The sequence below is a fragment of the Melozone crissalis genome, unplaced genomic scaffold (assembly GCF_028551555.1).
Source record: "Melozone crissalis strain CALT ecotype California unplaced genomic scaffold, PUWL_Pcris_2 ptg000034l_1, whole genome shotgun sequence".
NCBI classification, from domain to species: domain Eukaryota; kingdom Metazoa; phylum Chordata; class Aves; order Passeriformes; family Passerellidae; genus Melozone; species Melozone crissalis.
In genome coordinates this window covers 11,344,649-11,372,211 of record NW_026535812.1, presented here as the reverse complement: position 1 = coordinate 11,372,211, position 27,563 = coordinate 11,344,649, and the positions used below count along the sequence as shown (strand labels likewise).

The 27,563-nt window shown below is 38.6% G+C and overlaps 1 protein-coding gene across 8 annotated transcripts; it reads right to left on the bottom strand.

Moving 5' to 3' along the window:
- Positions 1-1,292: 1,292 nt before the first annotated feature.
- ZBTB38 (zinc finger and BTB domain containing 38) lies at positions 1,293-27,298 on the bottom strand. 8 transcript variants are annotated; one of them, XM_054282319.1, is made up of 4 exons: positions 27,242-27,298; positions 26,338-26,403; positions 25,445-25,670; positions 1,293-7,140 (listed from the first exon to the last, which is right to left on the bottom strand). In XM_054282319.1, exons 3-4 carry the CDS (start codon positions 25,448-25,450, stop codon positions 3,562-3,564), a joined length of 3,585 nt encoding a protein of 1,194 aa, XP_054138294.1. In that variant the 5' UTR covers positions 25,451-25,670; positions 26,338-26,403; positions 27,242-27,298; the 3' UTR covers positions 1,293-3,561. The 8 variants fall into 8 exon arrangements, 7 of the variants coding, with proteins under 7 accessions (XP_054138294.1, XP_054138295.1, XP_054138296.1 ...); XM_054282320.1 differs by lacking the exon at positions 27,242-27,298 and adding an exon at positions 27,151-27,204; XM_054282321.1 differs by lacking the exon at positions 27,242-27,298 and adding an exon at positions 21,170-21,279 and having other exon boundaries at positions 26,338-26,884.
- Positions 27,299-27,563: the final 265 nt, after the last annotated feature.

The window sequence follows — 27,563 nt, the reverse complement described above, 5'->3', positions numbered from 1 at the left end:
TCAAATGTTATGACTACAGCTGGGGTTTACTGTTTTAACTTAGCATCAGCTTCCTTTAGAGCACTGACATGCATTATCAATTCAAGTTTTGCCACTGTCTGATTGCTGACACAGTTTAATAAAAGTTTTGCTTTAGTCTAACATAATAATATTCAGAATACTGTTTCAATTGCATAGTATTAATTTTTGGCCTCCTTTAAAGTTACATTTTAGGAGTATCTGTATGGCAGGTAGGTCTGCCTAGCTAAGGACATGGTTAAAACAAACACTGCTGTGCTGAGCTGCAAACTTATGGGAAAGATTTCTTCATTTAACAATGGGGATGTACCATGGGGGATCTTTGCTTCTTGTGAAAGAACCTCACAGCCAAGGTGCTGAACTGTCAGTGATAGCTGCAGCGTTAAGAAAGTTTAGAACGAATAATAGTAATGACAATGCACAGTGGCTTCCTTCAAAAGGATTCTGCCTGCATGCAATCTCATTCCCCAGAAGACATCAATATCATTTTGTACATTTGTTCTAACTCTGGGTGTATCATAAATGAGGACTGATGAACATTTTCTTTAGATGAACAAATTTCATGATGTTCCACTTGTCTTTTAAGTAGCATTTCAAATAGAGAGAAAAAAAGAGCTTATTACAATTAGCAAACTTGTAACTTTTTTTAGATATATATCTTTCCTGACAACCATCCCAAAATGACCTGCATAATTTAGCTTAAGTTTGCTTTTTAATGGAGGTTACAGACGAGTGACACCTAGCTGAAGGGGGAAGTACTTTGAATATGCATGGTCTTCTATTTTGTATGTATCTCCATATTTTCATATGCAATTAGTTATTTGCATTTTGAGCTATATTTCTTGACAGAAGCCCAAAAAAGTAGTGTGTAAAATACACAATCAATACTACAAGGTTACTAGCAGAATTGAAAGAATTTTTCAAGTTTAATGTCCTCATGGACACGTTTAAGATGTTGCAAAGTATTAAACACAGTCCACCTGTGCTTCCAGCCCTCTGAAACACTGAGCAGGTAGATTCTGTTCTGTATTGCATTCACCCTGTATGATGGTAGGAGATACCATCACTTCCCTTGAGCTCTGGCATGTTCTCAATTCAGTGTTCTGACCTTAATGAAGGGACTACTTGGTAACTGTGTTGCTTAATCTTCCACTGAAATAACTTTCAGTTATTTCAGTTCTATTATTCTATATGTTAGAAGATATGTATCTGTGGATCATATAGATTATATAAGTATTAAAACAATTTAAAAAATTGAGAGACTTACAGAAAAATAGGAATATGTTATTTTAATTAAGCAAAAACAGAGTTATAATCACTCGTTCTAAAAATAAAATTAGACTCTTTATCAATCCTTAACATCTGCATTTAATATTTTCTTCTAAACAAAAATACAGATGTGATTATGTAGCAAATTACAGTCTTTGACAACGTATAGTATTCACGTTCTCTTACACTTACTTTAATTCTAATTTGGTCATTAATACTTGATTCATTACTGCAACATGTTACTTGTAGTAAAAGTGCCACAATTGAACTATAAACATGACATTGCCATCTTAAAACTGCTTTGCTATAAACTGTAGAGAATATACAGAGTTACAAAGTTGTTGTGTTTTTATCAAAATATACAAACCCCCCCAAACCTAACACAAGCTAACAATATTTTTCTTATGAACTATACAGTTATATAAAATATTTGTAAAATTATCTTTGTATTTATAAATATTCTACCTTATTTGCTTTGGTCTATATTTATCACCATACAAGTCCACTTAGAAGATATCTTTGTGTACTTTCTTTGAAACATCTTTACACTTTCCTGTGTTTATTATTCTTTTATCCTTATTTAAATGGAACCAAAGCTGCCATGAAACCAGAATTTCTCAAAGGGTTCATAGCATTCACCAGTGACAGAATAAGTGAGTGGACTGTATTATTACTTCAATCAATACCGTATTATCATTTCAATTGTAGTTTTATTGTACCCAAGCTATAGTTTCTTTTAAAATATTCAAGAAGACAAAGTTAAGTAACAAATTGTGAACCATCACAGAGAATGAAGTCAAGAATCACTAACCCTTGTCATGACCTAATTTTTTAACACTTCACAGGGATGAACATGACTACCAGAAATGCAGATACGGTACAACAGAGCCCTAGCATATAAAATGCAACTTGCAGACATACACCTGCTTAGACTTTTTGAAGCATCTCAGTTAAAATGAATCACACTTCCACAAAACAGTATTAACTGGAACATTTTGGTGCTGTCTTTCAGAAGCCCATTCTCCCGGCTTGCAGTGACGTGTGCAGCTGCAGGCTCCCCACAGCCTCTGGAGCGGCAGGATGAGGGAGGCAGAAGGCTGGCACTCCTTCCTCCGGCAGCCCGCTCCCGGCCCTCTCTGCTGTGCCCACGGGACACTGCTGGAAGGGTTGGTGGGATCACTGAGAAGGGACATCTGAACCTTAAATGTTGCATTTAAGGCATGGAGATGACAGAGAACCCCACAAACTGGCCCTATACTTGTTTATACACAGGGATGGCCTCAGGGATACATATGGAAGCAAGAGTCTTATTTACCTACTCCTCTCAAACTCAAAGTATTTACGGGGAGTTGCTGTATTGCTTGTGTCCAGGCATTATTCCAGGATGAGAAGGGAAACTGTCTACATGTCCTTCTCTTGAGAAGAACTGTATTTCTAAAAGACAAGAGTTGCAGACCCACCAGGAGGTGGGCATTTCTACACAGGATTTCTGTTTCATGAGAACAATTTTCTTTAGACCAATGCACCTGAAGAGTTCACCAGGCCGCTGACATGGGGATTTATGCAGTTTGGAAGACTGGCTATAGTAAGTTCCACTAAACTTTTAATAAATGTCTCAGAGATATATAAATCAGGAATACTTCTCACACCTCCACTTAGACTTAACAGTTATTATCGTAACTACAAAACTGAATATGGAAAGGAAAAGAGTAGTTTAAACTCCTGAATATGTTTCGTAAAGGCTGAGTTACAGAAAAGCATGGCAGAACTCTAATGTACTTCGGCACACCCAAGCCCATGAAACACTTCCCACCTTCACTTTAGGATACACGAGATTACAATTAGCTCCTTTGTAAACACATTACTTTTGTAAAAAAAAAAAAAAAGAAATGCAATGTATGGTTTCTGCAGCAAAAATTCCTTTTACAGGATACACCATGAACCTACTTATTACTTTTTCTTCAAACAATTCTGATTCAAAACCAGGACTGTGAAATAGTTCAGTGACGACTTTCTTGTACTATTAAGTAGAAGGGTTTGAGTTGGCCATTTTTCTTTCTCTCTATGCTAGAGTCTGTTGTGGCAAAAGTATTTTGGGTGTTCCAAATTAAATTTGTATTATTGCAAATACTAGTTTTTCATTGTTATTTTTTCTTTTGCATATACTGACACACATTTAGATGAAGAAATTTGACCTTGCTGATACGTTTCCCCATTCAATAAATCTTTATCTTCTCCAATATATATTTTTCTTCTCTTTTGCACAATTGTCACTCAGAGTATAACTTCTGTAGTTACACTTTGTGTATTTTTCACTTTGCTTCCTTCTGAGCCAAGGAAATGTGGATTTTCCAAAAGTTTAGTGCTTTCATTGCATAACTGTTCTTTTCTATCTTGTGTGCCTGGACTTTTGAATAGATGTTTCTTCTGGTGCATTCCCAGAGCGGCTGCAGTCTTGCAAATTTTGGGGCACTGAAAGCAAGCGTATCCTTTTCCATTATGTTCACGTACGTGCCTTTGCTCATGGTTCCTTTTGGTAGAAAGATACAAGAAGCTCTGAAAGCAAAACTGACAGTGGTAGCGTTTTTCTCCAGTATGAATTCTTTCATGTATTTTGAGTGTTTCATTTAAAGTGAATGCCTTATTACAGTATTGGCAGACAAAATCTTTGACACCCAGGTGAATACGTTCGTGTTTCTGTAGATTACCAGGAACTGAAAAACACTTACCACAGGTTTTGCAAGTGTAGGGCTTTTCCCCAGTGTGACACCTCATGTGCATTTTTAAAGTGGATGGACTTTGAAAATGTTTTTGGCATAACTCACAAATGTAAGGCTTTGAAGCAGCTACATGCCAGTGTACATGTTCTTGAGCTTCTCCTGTGGAACACTGGTCTCTTTCACAGAGCTCACAGTGAAGATTAGGCATTTCTGTGTTATCCTCCTGGCTGACCACCTTTTCCTCGGGAGCATTCCTGAGTGCATACTCTCGACTGCACGTATTGTGGCTTTCCATACCAGTGTTCTTGCTGCCATGCTTTTTCCTCCACTTGGTCTTTTTCATTTTTCTTAGCTGTTTGGATTTCTTTTTTGGTTTATAGTTATAATAAGGTCTCCAGGGTTTATCACTGGAGTCCTGGTCACTAACATCATCACACATTTCTGTCAGTTCCAGGCATTCTGAGCTGTAGAGTCTAGACGGGCTTTTTTCTTTTACCTCCATTTCTGGTTCTTCAGTGAGATTGTCCTGTTTGGACTCGTGTTTGGATTTTCGGCCCCTTTTACAAAACAGCTTAGATCCTAATATATGTCTTTTTACAATGGCTTCATTACCGATTTTTACTGTTATCTGACAAAGAGGTGCGACATTGCTGTCAGCAGATGTTCCAGGTAAGGCAGGCTTTGCAATGTATGTTTCAGTTTTACTGGACTCTTGGACAGTATTTGTAGTTTTGCTACATGAACCTTCAGATCCTGTCATGTGCTGCGTATCCTCAGTTGCTTCTGCTCTGTTGTACAGCAGTGTTTTCTTTTTATCCTTAATAGGTTTTGATTTTGTCATGCACTTCCCATAATTATCTGAGCCATACTTACAGTCATCACTTACTGACTGACTAGGTAGGTTATTTGAAGATTCTGTCTTACTGTTTTCTATGGAAGTGACTGTTTTACTGTGCATTATTACTGAAGAAACTCTGCTACTGTGCATTATAACAGAGGGTGCAGAACTGCTGTAACTGATGACAGAGGTTGAATTTTCATTCACATTACCTAAAGACACAACTGAGGAATCACACTCCTGTGACCTTGAGTCATTCACAGCAGTGGAAACTCTCTTTTCAGCTGGGAAAAAGTCCCTCTGCAGGTCAGAATTTAAGATACCTACTCCTCCAGAGAAAGAATTCTGAGTATTTGTGGAAGATGCTGCATTATTACCTGAAGATGTATCCAAGGCCAGAGTTCTGTTGTTTGATATTATACTACGTTGAAAATTCAGCGGTGGTAGCTCAGAGCTAATAGAGCTGGGAATGAAACAGTTAGTAGAAGCAGTTTCATTAGCCTGGGTACTCGTTGGAACATTTTCATAGGAAGAATTTCGATAGGATTTATAAGGCAGTCGCCTGCATTTCATAGGCAAGAGTCGATACAGTTTGTATGGGTACATATTTGGTTTTAATCCCCCGTTGGCGGTCTTTTTATTTACTGACAGGCGATGGTCAATTGCATGGAAAGACTTCTGGTGATTTTTCAGTATGTAGTAAGTCATGAAGGTCTCCAGACAGAAAATGCACTGGTAGCGCCTCTCTCCAGTGTGCCAGATCTCGTGTCGGGTGCGGTACTCAGCTAACGCGAAGACTTTATTGCAGTAGTGACAAGGGTATGTTCTCCTCCAGGAATGCACATTTGCATGTCTGCGAAGGCTGGACAAGGTGACGTAACTACGCTTGCAAACAACGCAAGTGTATAATATCTGCCCATCAACGACTTTAACCAAATGATCCGTTTCTGGTAAAGTGCAGTTTGCATTAGAACAATCAGTGATGCTGTTTTCAGACAAAGGAGGCTCTGTGTTCACACAGGAGCTTCCATTCCGTCCCTCTGTAGCAGTACAGTTATCTGCAAAATTTTGTTCATTTCCATTGTGAGCTGATAAGTTACTTGATCTCATGCAGACTTGTTCATGACTTTCTAGTATATTTAAATTTGCAAATTGTTTGCTGCAGTATTTGCATATGAAAGTTTCCTGATGCTCTGAGTGGAGCTGAAGGTGAGCAGTGAGTAACACCCGGTCATTGAATGATTTTGTACAATAGTTACAACTGTAAACAGGTGGAGTGACTGTCGCCCCAGATGCAGAGACATTAGCAGAAGTGTTTCCCTCTTCTCTGGATACATGTAAATCTCCTGTTTTATTCTGAGATTTTGGAAGGGAAGTAATTGTCTGATCACCAACTGCTTCGTGCTGGGCTTCTGCAGCGCTTAGAGTGGAGGCTGGTACTTTGGCTACAGCCAAACCAGTACCCTGGGGCTTAAAGGCTGACTTAGAAGTACTACCTGCTTGTTTTCCCTGCTGAATGACTGGGGTGGCTTGGTGATTTTCATAGCGGTCCTCACCCACCTGGTATGAAGGGCTGCTGTCCTGGTCAACAAAAGGTGCTCCTTGTGAAGTATCTCCCCCAGAAGAAACTGCATAGGAGTGTTCAGCCAAGGTACTGGCTGGCTCAGCATCTTTGCACACATCGCTTCTGTCGAGGCCGATGCTGGGAGCTTGTATGGTGTCAGATACCTTTTTAAAGCTGGCCCTCAAATCAAGGGGAGAAAACAAATTGTTTTCTGTTTCAAAAATTGAGAATGCATTTGTAATTCGTGGTCCATTTGTCACAGCAGAATCTTCATGTCGCTTTTCATGTTTTTCCTCTTTGACGGTCCCTTTTTCATTAACACAATATGAATAGGGACAGGGGGAACTTGAAAAGTTTACATCTGTAAGATCTTCTAGAAATGATATTCCCAGTTTTTTCCCTGCAGCTGCAAGGTCCGTTACAGTTTCCTGCCTCTTAACAACTACTGTGGAACTGTAGATGTAATTCAGTATCTCTGTAAACACTTCAGCTTTGAGATCATCTAACTCCAGTACATGACCTGAAATACAGATAGTACGACTCCAGAAAATGTTTTTGAAATAAAGGCTTGAAGCTGCCAGCACATTACTATGGGCTTTAAATTTGGTGTCTTCCACAATTATGGTGACATCGCATAAAATACCCCGAATGCGCTGTTCATTTAAAATGGACAGTACAGTGTCACTGTGGAAGTCGTCCTTGAGGTCCTTTGAATGGGACATGACTGTCATCTACAAGAGAAAAAAAAGTAAATTAGAAAGCATTTTTCATCCATTTCTGTTATACATTAAGTTTATAGTCTATATGATTTTTATATATTTTTTAGTTTATTAACTTTTAAAGTTTAAGAATGAGCAAAATTTTGTCATAATATTTCAGGTTTAAGTCATACATTCTCTGGTGCCAACACTACTGCAGGAAATGTCTGTCCAGATCAAGGAGGCAGGAGCACCAGTAGCTCCTCAGCAGAAGGCAGAGGATCCCTCTCACTCCCTACTGGCTTGAACCTGCTATCCATCCTGAGCCTTTCACTGAGAATTCACCGATGCCTTTTGCTATGCCAGAGGGTGCAGCTGCTCAGGGTCACCCCGAAGGACACCCTGAAGCCTGGATGGAATTCCCCAGCGTGCCATGGGGGCATCTGGCACAGCCGAAGGGGAAGGCTGTGTTGCCAAGGTTGTGTGCAGAGGAGGACTTTGATTCTGGGCTGTTTGTCAGACACCAACTTCGCAGCACAGCTGCATCTGACCTCCTTACTAAGCTCATATTTAAATCACAGCAAGAGAGTCTCAGTTTCAGGGTAAGCAAATGAATGCACAAGGAACACAATTTGGTAGACAACAGTGAAGTACCTATAATACTGTTTATGTGAACAGATTTTTTTTTTGTATAGTGATTAAATTCCCTCAATAATTTACACTACTTTAAATTGACTGAAAAGTTCTGAGTAAAACAAGTAGAAAATAATGGAATAACAAGTAGAAAATAAGAGAGTTTTTTTCTTCAGTTATAGTTCATACTTAGTGTTCACATTTTATAATTAGATAGCATGTTCTTAATTTCTTTCAAATAGTAAGATTTAATTGCAGCAATAAGTGCCATTGAATAACTGCTAATATATAATAATTAGGTTTAATGCTGAAAAAAACTGTTTCGATTAGCCAGGCTGTTACTATATGAATGTACTGGTTCATTCCATTGAGAAAAAATATGCAAAATATCAATGAAAAATATTCTAGAAAAAATTGGTTAATTTGCCAGTTGAATTTGAATTTTGACAATTTTTGCCAACTGAATTTTGTATCTAGTGAAAATCGGTTTTCACCAGATGTTTTTCCTCAAATTCAGATCTGTATCACATAATGAGGTTTATTCCTTTTTCCCCATGTCTGGAGTAGTGTTTTGAACTACTACTGTCCCTTTCTGACTTCAAGTCATGAAGAAATAGTTGTGCTAAAAAATCACACTTCTTGAAGACCCTTTTCTTTAAACTTGTGGAAATTAAATGCACCTTAAGGAATATTACTGACAGAAATTTTGTAAGACAGGCTAAAATATTACAACACTGTAAGTCAGCATTTACCTTCTAAATACTCCATCCGCTGCTCCAAACTTTAATGTTCAGCTTTAAAAATTTTACTATGACTTTTACCCTCAAATAATTTATGTTAAGAATGCCAATATATAAGATAGGTTTGATCCAAATGGCAAAATAAAGGTTTAACCCATATTCACTGAGCAAACAGCAATGGCCATTTAGAACACATTGGCTCATTCACCCAGAATACTGGTGTTATGAATGAAGTTCTATATGTCTAATTTAATAATCAACAAAATTGAATTGAGCAGCAATTTTAATTGAACAGCAATTTTAATTGAACAGCAATTTTATATAAATGAATACAATCAAGTACATTAAATATAATCAAGCATATACAAAAAAAATTTGGCAGTGATTAATTATGACTAAGGTTTATATGAGCGTAAGCAAAACTGACTGGGGTACAGGGAAGGCTCCTCACCCTGCCTCACAAAGGAGGTACAAAACAAAGGAATCCAAACTGATGTATGCCAATACATGTTCATTAATATTTCCCAGAAATCTCCTCCTACTTTTGACTCCTGAAATCTACATCACTATACTGCATAGCACATGCTCCACTGGCTGCTAGGGGGTCTGTTGGCTTTTTGGTGGTCTTTTCAGAGGACAGCTCACCATCTTCCTCACTGTGGTCTGAATAACCTTACAGGTTGTACATGCACACTAAGCTTTGTGTTATGTAAGTAAGCAATATGCTCCAAAAGAAGCCATATTATTTCATAGATAAAACCACTACTTAGATTTCATACCTGGAATCATCCCAACTTTGCTCATCCCAAGGCTGATTCTGTTTTCTGGAATCGTCCCAACTCTGTTCATCCCAAGGCCGATTCTGTTTTGGGATCTTGCTTATCTCAGTATTACATCCTGTATCCTGTTTTTCACATGTACCATTTGCAAAGGGGCCCATCTGCTTTGTAACACTAATCACATATACTTTTCCTTTATTATTTTATAACAATTATTTTCTAAAATATTGGTATAGTTACGATTTAATTAGCATGAATCATATCCATTTATCACACTGGGAAGTAATCTGTTCTGGAAAACAGGCCTTTCATCACAAAGTTAAGTAATACAAGTCATACACACTCTTGCTCTAACTCATCTAACTACACTCAGAACACTTTTATCACAAATCCACAAACTACGTCCCTGCAAATCAAATTACACAAAAAGTAGCAACAACTTCACCGTGAAGACACACCAAACATACTATGAACAAGATTGTAATTTGGTACATTACAAATGAAGCTTGGAAGTAAAACTTTTACCTTGCAGCATGGCCACTGCTTCTATCAGGAAAGGTGTTGCCTTTGCAATTAGTCAAAATTTCTAGTAGACTTTGATGGCTGAGAATTTTCAATGCACAGAATTCAGAACAAAACTGTGATTCACAAAAAATACCTCTGATGTTTCCCATGATATGCCATGGATGTCAAGAAACAAATTCATCAATATAATGGTGATAGAAACATACATGAATATTATTTTGATTGTTTGATCACTCTCAGCAGCTGTAAATCTAGACGCAATGTTTTGTGCCTTGAAATGTTAAAATCATAGTTTATAATGGGTTTGTTTATGACACTAATTTGGCTTACACTAAGTGATATTTACTCATTTGGAATGGCAACCTGAAATTCACAGTGGTTAGATACAGTTATGTGCTTTGGCTGGGTATCTGAAAATTCACATGTAACTGTAGATAATTTCTGGCATATGGAGTCTACAGAAAGCATACTGACAATTCTTTTCTTCCAGCAAGCAGCCACTATTCCATAATTGATTCCTTTTTCTCACTGACAATGTCTGAGATTACATCTGACTTGCTCATGTGATGTGGTATTAGAAATCAACTATCAGACATCAAAAACATTTCACAACAGGAGCTATTGATAGGGTTATTTCCTGAGTATAGGAAATAAATGATGTCAACTCTACCTCCCAGTGAACTGCCCCACAGGAACTTGCCTGTGTTTTTTCTGTTTCTTTATTGGAGACAGCTGGTTTTAGTTCAAAGACACATCATCTGACAGACTGACTGCTAAGTGTATCAGGCTGCTAATGCCATGCTGAGAGGCATACAAACCCAAGGGGGTTTAGTACAAGTCTTATTATTCAACTAATTATCTTAAAATTTATCTTCCTAAGGATAAAAGTGAGTATTTTAAATTTCTACTTGCCATGTACATAGACTGACAGCTTTTGCAGTCCTGGACAATTTTGTATGCTCAGTAAAATACTAAACTAGATTCCTTGTGTCAACATTGTAGAAATGATCATTTGCTATTTGGCCATTTAATTTTTTCTTTCTGTGTGCAAAACCATAAGCTACATATCTCATTGGAAAGTTACACATAAAAATTCCAGAGCAAATCAGTCTTCAGAGCCAACACTTTTTCCTTCTTCATCTCAAACTACACATACCTCAAACCATTTATTCATGTCTGTAATGATTCTCTACTGGCTTCTATTTCACCTGTCTTGCTTCTTGCATTTGGAAAAACCTGTCTGAAATGCTATAAAATCAAAATGCCCTACTTAGCACACAAATATAAATGGAATATTTTAGGAATTTTTCTACATTCCATTTGCAGTTCATCCTGTAAAATGAAAACCTGCTCTTCACTTTCCAAGGGAGCACTACCAAGAACCAATATACATGGAGATCAAACTTTTCAGACGTGTTACTATTAAATATTTTTCATCAAAACACTGGAAGGTCCATTCAGAATGTAACTACTCTTCGGGTATGGTTTTTATAATAGAGTTACAGAAGAAAATTCAGTGTTATTCGTAAATTTTTCCCAAAACATATATAAATAGGATTTGGCGTATTAAAGGGCAACTAAACTCCTCAGCCAACTAATCCCTTTTTCCCACAATTCTGTATGTTAATTTCATACGTTTTACTCTCAATCCAGACATAAATAATTTCTTAGGAATCTCAACAGTACCTTTGTAGCATTACCTAATGGTCTTTGGTACACCTATGAATAACTTCAGGTTCAGAACAAGAGAATTTTTGATTGGGGGTTACAGTACTATTTGCAGATTTTCTGCAAAAACAGTAACAGACTTAACCTGTCCTTAGAAGTTGTTGGAATCACTTGGAAAAATCAGATTTAAATATTAATCCAAAACTTAAGTGTAATGATCAGTAGGTTTATTAAATTATAACAGTACCTTTTCTGACATCAACAGAACAGCACTCCACAACAGCAGTCACAAATAAAAATAAGTAGTATTAAAAGTTAATGTCAAGATCAGAGATTGATGCATCCAAACACAAATTTGACTACATTCACAGATGACACTGCTAATTATAAATAGATAAGCCAGTTCTACATGGACAGAGCTAAGAGTAGAAGCTACTGTTAATTTTTATATTAACATTACTCAGAAGTCAACAAAGAGTTCAGGATAAGTTTTACTGGCCTATGAATACAATTTTTTTACTACCACTATTACAATCTAGAAACATTCTTTTAACTTGTGCTTATCTTTTGAAATCCACTGTCAGGTGAGTGTACCCCAGATTATTCTATTCCACTTCAGTCAGCTAAATTTGAAAGACAAGCTAGTGGCATAACAAAAAAACTCCAAAGCATTAGGGGCAGTTGCTAGTACCCAGGCAAAATCAAAACCAGCAAGATAAAAGATGAACTGTAGTAAGAATTCTCCCTGTTTTCTTACTCCGTGAATTTCTACTGGGTTTTCAAAGCGTTAGTATATTCTGGTACCAACCAACAGGACACTACAGAAATATGTTCATCCCGTATCTTCCCTATGTTCGGTTTCACCCCACTCTGTAAGGGCACTCTGAAGTCTCTGCTTTGTTTCCAGCTGGCTTCTCCAGCTGAGGAGGAACATTCACCTGTATCTTAAGCCTCCTTAAGGATGCAGGTTTTGTTCTAGAGCTGAAATGGCGGCATCACCAACAAACAAAAACCCCCAAACAAGTACATCCACCTCTTACACACACATCGCCCCAGCTCTGACCCTTGCTTACCTGGAAACTTACTGTCCAACCATCACTGCTACGGCGACTGCCCAGGTTTTTATGGAATCACTTCACCAGTCCTATGTCGGCAGCAGGGCTGCCTGGATCAGGGCGCTGCAGCCTCCCTGCAACCTTGGGCATGCAGGGCCGTGTTCACGGTGTCTAATAATGTTAATGATGTCTAATGACTTTCAATAGCTCGCAGGAGCGTGTAGCTTAGCGCTCACTCTACAGAGCTACATGTTACTTCTTCAACTGCTTTGAGAGACCTTCTCTTTGGACTCTCGCTGCTCACATCCTTCCTTCCCTGTTGCTATAGAAGACCATTACTTTAAATGTTTTTTTTGCGTTTTCCTCTTTTAATTCGACAGCTGGGGGGGGGGGGGGCTGCGGTGGGGTGATGGAATGTAGCCCAAGAGTATGTCAGTGCTAACAGACCTCTGATGGGTCGCGACGAAGCATTCCCGCAGAGCGGGGATCTTCCCCATTACTGGCATCCCGACCTCAATTCCCTCGCTCCCCGCTTTACGCTTCCCATGACCTCTCCCACCGCACGAACAGCCCGCGCGGCCTCGGCAGCGCCACGCTCGGACACGCAGGACGAGTCGGTGCCCGGGCGCTCCGTTCCCGCTCCGTTCCCACCGCCGCGGCCCTTCCCGCCGCGGGTGGCCTCCCCCTGGCCCCGGGGCCTCCCCTCCCGCCCCCGGCCCGGCCCGGCCGCCGCTGCCCGCGGGGGGGCGCTGCCCCCGCGCAGTGCCGGCCGGCCCGTCCCGCGCCGCGGGCTTTGCGCTGCGCAGCCACTGGAACGCGGGGCCCGCGGGCGGCTCTGCCGTCGCCTCCCGTCCCGCGCCGGCTGCGCGCACGCACCGCGCGGCCCCGGTGCGGCGCGGCGGCCTCGCGCTGTCTGTGCGTCTGCGAGCGGCCCCCGCGCGGGCCCCGCACCGCGCCCGCTGATGGCGGAGCCGCGGTGCCCGCGCGGCCCCTCCCGCGGGAGCCGCCACTGACCTGCCGCCGCTCCGTCCCCGCCGGCGCAGCCTCGGCCCGCGCGCAGTAGCGCCCCGTCCCCGCGCCATTAACACCGCGCCCGCGGGCTCTCCGCGGGCGGCAGGCGGGCGGTGGCTGCGGCCGGGGCCGCGATCCCGGCCCGGCGACGGCCGGACGGCGCGGCCGCCATTTTGCTGTGCCGATCCCGGCAATGGGATTGCCCGAGGTCTGCCGGGCAGGGCCGGGCCCGCGCCCTCCGCCGCGCGTGTTCCCTGTCCTCCCTCCGCAACGAGCGCGCCGCGCTCAGCCAGCTCGGCCAGCGGGGGCCTGGGCCGCTCCGCCGAGCTGCTCGCAGGCAATCGGTAAATTCAGAGCGACGAGGAAACACTGCGCTCCCAGAACCCAGCGCCTGCTCCACGGCCATCAATGCAGTGCTCTGCACGTCCCTGAGAATTCCTCCTGCATCTAACACAGGACTTCATTGCCTGACTCTCCTTCCAGGCCTTTCGGCCAGCAAGAAACAGAAAGTGTCTCTGAGCACAGACAGCTCTGTGCTACCTTCTGCCACTTCCCTTCAGAAAGCATAGATCAAACATATCCTTGAAAAAAAAAACCCCTGAAATAAATTACATTTAAATAGTGAATAATAGTAACATTTACCCTTTTCATTATCTGATTATCTTTTTTAAAAGCAAATATAGAAACTCAACGTGAGGAATTTTGTTTTAAGCAGTGTTCTTACTCTTAATTTAGATTTCTTGATATTTTTTACTGCCTCAGGAAACAAGCACAACATTACCACTAGTGCTTCATAAGCAGTAACAAACGCTCCCTTAGAACTTGATTTCATCTGTCCAGATGCTCAACACATTCGGAACAGTTCTCCCAGATACTGTCTGTCTCAGCCTCCCACTGCAAATACTCAGCAAAGTCTGTTTTCTCAGAACTCATAAAGCTTAGAGAAAAACTGGGCTTTGAAGCACGTGAAAAACATTGTTAGGTAAATGAACAGTTTGGTTTTTGTCTTAAAGCTTGCTTTTGTCCAAGGCTAACCTATGTTTATTTTTACAAAGTATTCTGTATAAGGCTTCGGAGAGCGAACCTTTATTTTCAAATCTTAAACCTATGCATTAAAAGCCATGAATAATAGGAAATTATTAATTTTAGCAAAAAAACAAAATCAAGAAGCACGAACTATTTAATCATTGTCACACTCGATGGGCCTGGAAGTTAGAATTTTGGTAGAGCCTCTTCATGAAAAATGCTGCTTATCATTGCAGGAAACTGCTTAATATCAACATAATGTACCAATTCTATTATAAAGAAGGGAGGTCTTTCTTTTTTCCCCCAATTCTGTCTTGGAATTATCAGTGCTTTCCCAGTTGGTTAAAAGCTATGGAAAGAAATTTTTTCCTGTCAGGAAATTGTCACAATTTCAGTGACTTATCTATACACACATTTTTCACTAACTTACACAGTCCACATTAAAAGTTCATCTTAGAAACACTGAACATTTCTGTCAAGAGTTTAATTCCCTCTCTAATTCTGGATCACTGGAATTTTTACCTATAAGCTCACCTACTGAAGCTATGAACATGTTTTTAGCTTAGGGCTCTCTGCCACCGAAAAACAATTTCTTTAATCTCATGGCAAACTGAGTGATGAGATGACCAGTAGCTGCTCACCAGCAGCTGTGGGAATGGGAACAAATAATTGAAGAACACATTGGTTTTGGCAAAGGGAGAGTGTGTCCCAGCATTTTACCAACATTCATTTTTATTCCAACCTACATAATGGATAAGCAAAGTTTCATACCTACATGTAGGTTGCTTTTAATCTTGAACTTTGCCTATTGCTTATTTGCTGTTTTTTTAAAATTTATTACTGTTTTAGATATGTATCTACATAATCATATGTATTAATGAAGATTTTTGACACAAGTGCCATAAAAAGTATTTGTGACAAATGTGTTGTCAGTAACAATACAATAAAATGGATTAAATTAAACCTGTTGTAATCCCTTAAAGGAAATAAATGCCTTACTGAACAAGCATCTTGAAACAAATTTAAAGAAGATTAAGTTATTAATTCCCCCTAAATCTTAATTAAAATTGATTATTTTAAATTGTTTTGAAACTCAGATGCATAACCATCATTTGTATAACTGATATGTCCAACTTAGAGACAATAATTTATTTGTACTTAAACATTGGCTGCTCTGGCAGTCTACAATATCTATAGACAATATAGATATGTTAGTCTATAATATCTATACACAATATAATAGATATGGAGAACAAAAAAAATAATCAAGTTTTCTCTCTCTTTTTTTTAAAGGGTGTTTAAAAGGCAACTTTAGCTCATCCACTAAAAAAAGAATCATCTTTTCTGTGACTAGTAGTGTAATTGAAGGTACTAATTTCCATATATACATATATACACACACATTATACACACACACACACACACACATTATATATATATATACATATTTATATATATATGACTTGAGCTATTGGGAATTCACAGTCCCATCAGCTCATTGTGTGTTAAAAATATTCTTCAGAAAAAGTAATTCTTTCTCTAAGGCTGTCTTGGCATCATCCAAGATTTTACATAATCATTCTAATGTTTCATGGAAAACCAACTGCAAGCAAAAAAAATGGAGGCACTGGTGCTGTAGCTAGAGCTGTGAATGCCCTGCAGTGAAATCTGGGAGAAGCTGGACAAGATCCATGTGCTCTGCAGCCCTGAGTCCAGGGTGTAATCCCCAACACTAATGATGTACTTTGGAAACAGTGAGCTTGCTAGAGTGTACGTACCAATTCCTATTAAACATAAATGATTGTGCATGACAACACACAAATACTGTGTTCCTTTTAGAAGGAAGTCCAAGGAGTTTAGCATTGGATTATTTCTCATATGGTAAATCTGCAAGATCTAGAGAAAATTTTCAGCAAGTCTCTTTAAAATGTATAAAACATTTCCAAGGTTACTGAAATGGTGGTGTTGGGGTGCTTTGCTGAAGTCTGATAATCTCACTTCTGCAAGTTGTGGCATATGGTATTCTTTCTGTAAGAGTATTTAATGAAAAATGTGCCAATATTCCTCTCTAGACTAGCAGTTTCAGTTCTTAAGCAACAGCAGAAAACAACATATAGAGCATTACTCAGTCTTGCAAATTCCTCATAAGCAACAGGAGTTTGGCCAGGATTTGACTGGTTTCTGTCTCAGTGCCTAGACCAGCCTATCCAAGAGAAAAATGCTAGGATAGACTGTCATCTTCAGTGCTCTCCCTTCTGAGGTGAGAGCATCCAGGGGTGCTGCTGAGAGGGAAACAGCTCCTCTGGACCCTCGGGCAGGCCAGCCCTTCACCCAGGAGGGGGCACAGCAAAGACCCAGCAGCCCAGAGTGACTTCAGCTCCCCTTTGTGGCCCATGAGCAAGGGAAGGAGTTCATGTGCAGCCCTCTTGCTCTTATTCAGCATCAGGTGGAGGTAGAAAGAACACAGTTACAGCACCTGCAGTAGCCCCCTGCCCTTTCAGGTTTGGTGGAAAGGAGAGAAACTTGGGGCAACTTGCCCGGCTTTCAAACTGTGTGAGCTGTGCACGTGCACCAAACTCAGTCTTTCTCCAAGAAATGCTGCCTTCTTAAAATTTAGCTATGGCCTAATCAGAGTCCCCTTAACACTAAACAGGACATATACAAGCAATTTTTAAAGGCGTAACTACATACTTTTCTAAAAAAGCAAATGAAGCAATGACAATAACATAAATCCAAATTCTTCTCTTGCACAAAATACAAAAGCTTATCTTGTACTGCTACTAAGAATCAGCTGACTTGACATCTTGCTATCTCTGAACAATCTTATTATTATATTCCATTTAAGTCTTTTTTTATGTGCTGCTGGCAAGCTGTTTCCTAGCTGCCTACACTTGTAGGACATATCAGTCCTTAGCTAACAGAGGCCAGTTGCAAACATGAAGCTATGTTTACAGGCAGAATGACAACAACAGACATTCTTCTGTTGATGACTGTTGTCAAATGCAGTGATTAATATATTTGAATAGCTTGGAATAAAAGAAGCAAACTAAACATTTAGGTTTTGTTCATTCAGAACAATTACTATGTGGTATTCTGTTGCCTGTTCTGTTATCAGAAAGGTAAAATAAAAGTAGTTGACTTCAGCCTCTATTTTCCAGTTTCCAGAGGAAGCATCATTTGAATATGGGGGCCAGCATCCACAATGCAGCTCGGGGCTGCTCTTCTGGGTGAGGTATGTGGGGGCCAGGCCAATGCATCAGTTCTTGCCCTTTACTACAGCTGATGTGGCAAATCAGAATGGACTGGGAACAGAGTTCAGTCTGCACCTGCAAACACCTCGTTCAGTTGGTCTGCCAGCTGGCTGGACACAGCACTTTTGGAAACCAGAGCTGGTCTTCAAGGTGTTAATTTGCCGCCACTAGCCTCCAGTATTCCTTAACATTTTGCAAAATATTTTTGGTTTTGCTGTTGTTTTGGTAAACCAAAACCAACATACAAGGGATAGCTATTCTCTCAGTCATCACTGCAGTGTGGCCAATAATATGACAACTTAGTGAACACTCGAGAAATTCATATGCTCTTAAATTTCTTATGCTCCATTTTGTGCTGACCAAAGGGGCCCAGCCCAAGCCCTACTCCTCCTTTTCCATCCTACTGCATGATTCCAAACTAAAGGCTGAAGCAGGACCTCTGCTCATGCAGTGGAGAGGAACTGTAACAAAAGCAGACAGCACTGCAGTACAAAGAAAACTGTGGTGGCTCCAGCTCTGGTTTGTGCTGCTTGCTCTGCCACCAACGTGAACTGCTCAGATCCGAGCTCAACTCAGGTGGGGGACAACCACAACAACAACAGCAACAACAACTATTACTACTACTACTGCTGCTGCTGCTGCTACTACTACTACTACTGCTACTGCTACTGCTACTACTAAAACCCCAACAGTTGGCTTGCCTCTCCATAATAATTTCCCAAACTCTTATTCACTCAGGAGCCTTAATAGTAAGTGGCATGTGATAGTACATATCCACATTGTTTATGGTTCGGGATCATGAAAAGTTTCCTGTGGCAGTGTTTAAACTATCTGAAATTAATACTAGATTCTGGTATTGATTCTCATCTTGGCTGTTGAGAGTAAGGGAAATGTTGAAAATTGTCAGCTTAATTTCGTAAATCTGATTGCTATGTATGAAGTCTACTCTCTTACTAAGCACTCCAAAAAAGTAAATGGGAATATTTTCATTGATTTCAAGGCAAATTTAATGAGGGTGCTTGTGACCTAAGCAACTTCTCAGGTTACACCCACTGAATTTAAACCCGAGATTTGCAGATTTCCATTTTCCTCATATTTTTAACTAATAGGATTTTAGATTTTTTCTTTAAAACATATAATTTGGTGTAACCCAAAGTGTTGGATACACTTTATATTTTATATATAAAATATTTTATATATTTTATATATAAATATATATAAAATATATAAATTAATTTTTATATATAATATAGAATTTTTATATAAATATAAAATATATATAATATAAAAACATTTTATATATAAATTAATACTTTAAGAAGAAAGCCAAAAATAACTTGTACATAAACTTTTTGAAGTCAATAGACAAACTGACTTCAGAACTGATCTTATTTATCTAAGCTTTTTTTTAATCTGCACTTGCACAGAAAGTGTAAGGGCTGCCTAAATGTTACATCCAGATATTATTCCAATGATCAAGTGTGATTTTGACTTCCTCAACTGTTTCTCAACCCCTGCCTTCTCCTGTTGTCTGGCAGAAGACAACACCTGGGTCATATCTCTTTGCCTGCCTATGTTAGCTAGAACCAATGTGCTACAAGCAACACCAGCTTCATTCTTATTTAGTGGCTTCAGTTTGTCACTGTGTTAAGCAATATGATCATGCTTGCTTCTGAATGCTGGTGCAAGATTAAAATGGAGAGTGCCTGAGCATTTCTGAAAGACACCTTTACCCATGATTTCCATCGGCACTTATAGCAGTGCTGTAAGTATTCACAATCCTAGAGGAAGGTTTCCATTTCCAGACCAAGCCTACCATGCCGGTATTATCCAGCTATTCCAAGCCAAATTAAAAGTGCAATAATAAAAAGTCACAAGAGATATTTTCATTGAAAGCATGAGGGGTTTTGGTTAAAATCTTTGAGTATTAGGAAACCACACTGGGCCATGCCCAGAAATCTTTTTATATGGTGATTTTCAAGATGCATGCATTATTGTGAGCACATGGTATGTAAATGCATTGGGCTGCTTAATAAGCATTCACTGACACACATCTGCAGCTTTGCTAATGTACCTTTTATTCCTATGTGGTTGTCAAGGAAACAGGTTATGGCCCAGTATTCTGTCTAAAATGTACTGAGCAAGTGTTCTAAGATAATTTACTTAAAATAGATACAACTTGGGTTTTGTAGCTCATTGCTTCTGTAAATGCAGGTAACCTGAATTTATCTAATTGTAATGTTTCACTGATTAGTTTTAACCAGCAATGCTCTTTTATTGCCTCTGAAAGTCCTTTACATTTTCTGTAAAGGAACACATAACATTGCATATTAAAAGTAAATTTAATTACAGAAGACATTTTGAGATATTCTGGGAATTGAAGAGGGCTTTTTGACTTGGGATTGTGGTACTGTGTTTTTCTGGGTTTTCTAGAAATTTGATTCCTTACTGTACATTCTGCCTGGTGACCTTAAATACTTATTTCAATTTAGAAATACCATAGCGAGAATGGCTCTGATGCAACAAAGCATTTCTTACCAAAATTTGTGCAAATATTGCCACTGAAATCACTGGGACTTCTCCCTTTCTTATACCCTTTGGTACCAAGAACCACATTAAAAATTAATGAATTAGTCAGAATTTCACCGATTCGTTCATTCAATACAAGCATATCTTAAATCTGAAGCACAGATACCAGGCATACTTATACTAACTAAGATTATTATTGGACATTCACAATAAGAAAAAATGAAACTGCTAATATTTGAAAAAGCTGTGCAAAATGTGAACTGTTATTTTGAAATATCCTTTGTGATTATTTATCACAATACTATACCTGAATCTACAAACTGCTCTTTCCAGCTCATGAATCAAGAGGTTTTTTTGTGTTGCTGATTAAATTCATGTATAAAGGTAGAGATTCTATGAACCTTACCCAGCTTAACCAACACAACAGTGTCAGAAACAGGCACTGGCACTGAGAGTTCCTCTGCCTCTCCTGCGTGGCACGGGTTTGTAATGAACACTCGTGACTGGGATCCAGAGCTAACATTCTGGCATGCTCAGGAGCTTTGTGTGCATACCAAAATGTTTGGTTTGGGCACATCACTGGAGGCTGTAACAACCTGTTTCAAAAACTATTCTGTCTGATTTTGTTTGTCCAATCTCTATGGAAATAGAAATCCGGGAGGAACTGGAAAATTCCAACAATACTGACATGCAAATAGAGCAATGTGGTACCATAGTGAGAACAAATCTTAAATTGTTGTAATAAACTAGAAATTATCAGAAAGTATACGCAGGTAATGTAGTGGTGATGGTGTTAAATAATTTAGCTCTATTTCTATGTGAAATTACCCCATAAACTTACCCACCTAAAATCAGGTTGTTCTTCTGTTAGAGTCTTTTAAAAGTGGTATTGACAAGTATTTTCAGGAAAACCATCTCAGTAATTTGGTGGACTGTGTGGCTACAGTGTATCAGCCTGCGAAGGGAAAAATCCAAATTTAATGACTGAATTATTAGACGAGTACTAATTCCCACATACATTGTGTAATTCATCAGAATTTTCCCTGGGGTGCTGTAGGGCTCCAAATCTACATCTGGGAATTTTAGAACACGCCAGCAATAAACCAGTAGCATTAACCAAACTTCTGCTGCATTGTTTTATTATGGTTTAATCTGTGTTGTGCAGACTGGACATAATGATATGTTCTAGACAGAAATGTAAGGAGGTTTTCAAGTTTAAAGTAATTATTTTGAAAGACATTTTCTTTCTCTTCTTTCTCTTCCACCACTTTTCTTTTGATCTCTTGTCACAGATATCACCACAGGATCTGTGATAATGACATTTCTATGCAGCTCTTGTTCTCTGGAATACACTTCCTGTATTTCTCTGCTTAAATGATTATTCATCACTGTCAAACATCCTGATTTTATTATTATGTATCAAACATACTAAAAAGCTTTTCCTGTAACAGTATAAAGATTATGTGGAACCGGGTTTTGTTTCAAAGATACTGAAAAAAATGAAATTGTTCTATAGAGAAATTGCAAAATCATGCAGATAAGGCCTTATGACTCAGCTGATAGGCATTCATACAGCAGCAAGTATGGAGCAGCAATTAAGAATACATAGCTCTATCCTCCATTTGCAAATACACTGTATGCTCTTAGCAATAACATTGTACAGGAAATACAGGATCCATTACTTTGGCTTGAAACGGTAAGAAGGTGAGTTAATTTTTTGTTGTTGTTGTTGGTTTAGACTATGTTAATTGGTTGGTTTAGTATATGTTAATTTGAATAAGAAATCTGTAGCTCACACTTGCCCTTAACAAAGGCCAGAATGAAAAAAAATGCAGTAAGCCATTATTATTACCTCAAATTCCAATAAAGGCATATTCATAAATGACCAAAATATGATAAATGGGAAGCTTAAACATCATGTTTGGAGGAATCCAACAGTTAAGGATCTTACCAAAGCTAAAGATTTCCCAAATTTGATAATGCCAGAATTCAAATACAATATTATCCATAATAAAGCCCTTTTAATACTTAGTGAAGCAATTTATGTGAAAAAGCACAACAGACACTACCTCAAAAGGGTTAATTGGTATTTATTCATTACTACCAGAATCTGTTTAATAGTCTGACAAATATTATCTGAACACAACTAGTTTCCCACTGAGGGACCTGGAGTTTCAAAACGAAATGAAGTTTAGAGGCAGAAGTAACCTTAATTAGAAAGACCATTGAAAAACAAGTAGGGCAGTGTCCAAGTGAAATTTTTTTTTTTTTTGTTTGATTTCATTTTTACTCATGCTTTGTTTAGATTTCCTGTTAGACAGAAATGATTTGCATGGGTAGAGGAACAAATTCCAATTATAAAAAGGGTGGTTCAGTATCAACAATTAGACTTCTGTGATAAAACTAAACACTCCCTCCCCCAACCCACAAACAAAATAAACCCAAAAACCCTAACAGGCCCCACTGACAATAGCATTTGCAGGCTGTGCTGGAGGTGGGAAAAACTGCACCTGCTCCTCCATGCCCTGGTTAGACCTCTTAGCAAAAGAATAAAATGGATGAAGTTTACAGAAGATTTTTTATGGCACCTCTGTCAGCAACATTCTGACACTCTGCATTAGCTGGATGTAAGTGCCACTGAAATACGTACAGCAACCCACGTATGGCAGTCAAAACTGGAAACAGCTTGCTAATTACTGGACTCCTCCTAAATAAAGAAATCCATTTCTATCGCTAGAAGAAATTACCGTTCGTGGCTGCCAATGAGTTTTTCTGGACTCATGAAAGCATTGAGTTCAGTTATATTCATTACAAGAGGACTTGCACCCCTTAACAAACAGCAAATCTGCAAATGGATTTAAAAGAACCATAGGGAAATGTGCTCATGTAATGGAGCTACTTTTTAAAAATGCCTTGAGTGGATATGTTTAGACACAAAGATATAATAAAAACAGTTTATTGCTAAGTGCCCCATCTTTTCTAAAGATAAGTATCAGAGGCAATAAATAGATTAGACATATCATTTGCTCAGCATTTCCTTTAAAAATAACCACACAAGAAATAAACAAAGAAATTTACTTTCTTACTACATTTAATGGTGCCCTCCATATTAACATTTTAGACAGGAAAATAATCAGCAGAAGCAAGCTACTGGAGATAAATCAAATTACAAAAATGCAGGCTTTAATACGTCACTTGAGAGATGCTGTCTGTTACGTTTTCAGTTCTGCTTCTTTAGGTGGAACAGAGGAATACTGGAGTGCATGAAATTATTCTTATAATTATGAATCTAATGGTTTTATTGTCATCATTAAGGATATGCCTATTATGACACATGACAAGTCATATTCCTGAACAGTTATAGTCTGCTCATTTGGAATTCACTGAACTGGTATATTTAGAAGTAAATGAGAATTAGTTTAATATTACTCATACTGTCAGGGCTATTATTGATAATTGGCTGTGCTTCTAAATACCTCCTCTGCATTCACTTTCAGTGCTGAGTCTTCTTCCACACAAAATATACTCATTTTAAAGTCAAGGACATGAAAGGAAAATGGCTTCCCTGCTGCAAAAGTCTCATTGCAGTAGTGAGAATTTCTCAACTCACGTACAAAGGGCATCGACGAGGAGATACACTACGTTATAAGCTCAGTGGAGACATTCAGTACCATCTGATCTGTGTAGGCAGTTACCTGTGGTATACATAATATTTAATTTCACTGGCATGGTAAAAAATATTAGCTAAAAATAGAAATAAAGAATTATAATACTTAAATTTTGCAAAATCTACAAGGTCTGCAAAATACCGCAGACCACAAGTGAGCTTATTCTCTAAAGGCTTGTTTCAGTTCTGACTGGAGTTCTTTTGCAGTATGCTTAAACACGGTTCTTTACCTGAACTTCAGACTGGGTCCACTATTTAAAGAAAGGTTTATTAGCATTACTGTGGCGGAATTCAGCAAAGCTGAAAGAAGGTTTAAACCTTCTGATTCTCTACACTTGTCAGCTGCTAAATGTTTTAGTCATATTTTTATACTTGTGATGATAATAAAACTATTACTTTATATACACACAGTACAAACCTTGACCTACATGCAAGACTGGGCTAAATTAAAAAGAAGCCAGGGTACGTTTCTGGGAACAACCAATGCAAACCAGAAATAAACCAGGTTTTTGTGTGTACAGCTTTATAAACATGGCATCATTTAAGAACTGATAGCCGCATGGAAACACAAAGTGAGATCACATTCTGAGTTAGAACTAAGAGGAAACAACTGCGACATTTCCATTTGCATTGTGATATTGCTACTAAAGAGAATAACATCTTTCTACATCTCTACCATTGAACCTTTTTAAAGGATTTGGTTGCCAAGGAAACTGGTTCTGGCCCAGTATTAATTTGAAAGAAATATATTATATGAGTTGGTGTAAGTAATATAGTAATCATAATTATTGTTATTCTTTATGCTCAAATTCCAGGTTTTTTACTTAAGGCTGTTAAGTCTTTATTTAATAATTTTTTTGTGTGTGTGAAGTAAAACACATTTCAGTGAACTGATACCCAGTTTAAGCTGACAGGGCCATTTATATCAATCTCTCTCTTTAAAGTTCTCCTACCTTTAAACAACAAGAAATGCTGCAGTTTTATGTTTGTAGCCAATACTGAAAATATAAGCATTAAAGCATATTATTCTTTAATTAATATTTCGCACAAAACACAAAACCGCTTATCACAGAATTTAAATATTTTTCTTTTTTCTAATCTTCCTCAATTTTTATTTCTGTCTTTTAGCTGCAAGTTTAGTAATGCTTATAGTCAGCTTTAAAATGTAATGGAATCAATAAGGTTTTCAAAAATTCTTTTGTTGCATAAGCGTTGCCACGCCCTTAATACATATGATTATTTTAACAGACATGATTGCTCCACTTTCACAATAGATTTTAAAAAACCAGATAAGACTAATTGCCATGCCAACATGTGAAGACTACAATTTAATATAGATTGTTTTCATTAACAGTTTAGTACATTTTAAAACTGAAAGCTACATTCCAAAACCCATTTCATGTTCTTGCAACACTGACCAAGAAAACAGTAAAACATGCAAATCTCAACCTACCTGCATGTACCACTTAGAGCAGTGTTAACATGGCAATGCACCCAGCCATTTTTATGTAAAGCGATGGAGATAAGTTCTGTTCATGGTCTTCTTGATAATTTTTTAGAAGCAGTTGTCAAAATTCAGATTGGAAGCAGCTTGAATAGACCGTGAGCAGGAGAACTGAGTTTATCAACAAGGAAAGCAGGAGTGGGAAAAAAAAGTCCTCATCCAAGGTTTTCTGAAACTGCAAAACAAGGTTGGCTTTTTTTTTTTCTCCTCCTCAGAGGGTTCAAAGCTTGAAGCTGACCACTGCAAAGGCCACTTGTCACATTTACTGAAAATCAACCTATTGGTATCACAGCTGAAAATATAAACTCGACAACCAAAGCCCATTGCACAACGTGGACTGCGTAAGAGTTAAAAATAGATTTGATGTGCCTCCTACCTGCATAATAAATATGTAAGTTTCAAGTGCTTTAATTCGATATTCACATTAATTAACAATACAATATACATTATTTAAACTACAGTAAATGCAAGAAGAAAAAGGGTGACACCATCTGGAAGCACAGTTTGCTTTTTTTTTTTCCTTTCCAAGGGCTAATAATGTAGTTTGAATGTGATGACAAGCTAACAGCTCACCACATTGCAAATGAAAAAAGAATTCTTAAGGTGATGCTCAAATATCTAAGCCTGTAATGAAGCACAAACCAGTCTTCACTACTGCATGACATGGCACACAGACCATTTACATACTCACATTTGAGATACTAGGCACAGTATAATGAATTCAATACACAGCATGCACACAGCACAAGCAACGTTAATCCTGCCTGCCATTTTAGGCTTGCAGGAGTAAGATACATACTGCAGCACAGCTCTGGTAAGGGAGGAGGTAGGGGACAGCTCACCTTAAATGCAGTATCTGATTAATGTTGTAAGTGACATTGCGTATCAGCTACAGAGTCTTGGTTCAACTGGGTGGGAGGGAACAAAGAAAATTGTCATCAACTGGTGATGCAAGATGAGCTCCAGTCACTAACACTGTTAGCAAACTCCAAATTCTACAACGATACGGTAGTAGGCATTTCAAACTCTTATCAAAATCTGCTTGTGCAATGGCTGAGTCGCCTGCCGAGGAAAACAAAACAGTCTTCTTGCTTATTGGAGAAACGCTGCATCCACTACAGCAACATCCTCTCGATGCAGAAAGATTGCACGTCGCACATATTAAATCCTGAATGCATTTGCTGTGCTTTCTTAATTTTTAAGTTCCAGTATTAAAAAATAAAACTAAAAGCCAATGATAGCAGAAATAATACAGCTAAAGGTCTAATGTGCAGACAAATAAAACATTTCTTTTTCTCTCCTTTCTGTTTTCTCTCTTTTACAGTCCATCAAAATCCTGAGCAGTATTGACAAACCACACGAGCACCGGGTCTGACTGCATGATCAGCTGTCTGTATCTACGCTACACCCTGTTAACCACAAGCAGTGTTAGAGCTAAATATATCTGCAATGCAGAAACAGTAGGTGCTATGTGGTACACAATTCTGATTAGTTTTAAGATATTTTTCTATCTTCAGATATAACAAATAAAACAAAATTTGCTGCTGATTCTGTCGACCATGGTATCTGTCAGCCTTACAGAACATAAAAGCTATCCTAAGTACACTGACCTAGATAACACTAAGAAGACTTAAGCAGCGTGCAAGCATACTCACTGTCAAAGCAAGGAAAACGAAACAATGATTGTCTAATCAAACTGAAAGCAACAACTCGCTAGCACAGTATAAATTCCAAAATGCTACGTACTGTATATGCACATCTCATGTTATTGGAAGACGCAAAGCTCCTTTGTTTTTTTTTCTCGGCGGCTTTTCTTAGCTACGGTTGCACAATGACATTCTGACATCATGGAGGTCAATGCAGATACTAAAGTGCTGTCGTCTTGAAGAAAAAAAATTGAAATATAAAACCATAGCTGCAAAGATAATAATAATAATGATGATAATTAAAAATTTCACATCACCTACTTAATGTATTTCTATTACCCTCTGAGATTAATAGCATGTATGTTGTTCAGTCGCATACGTTAAATTGGTATCACCCTCTGCAGAGACTGCAAGAGCAATTG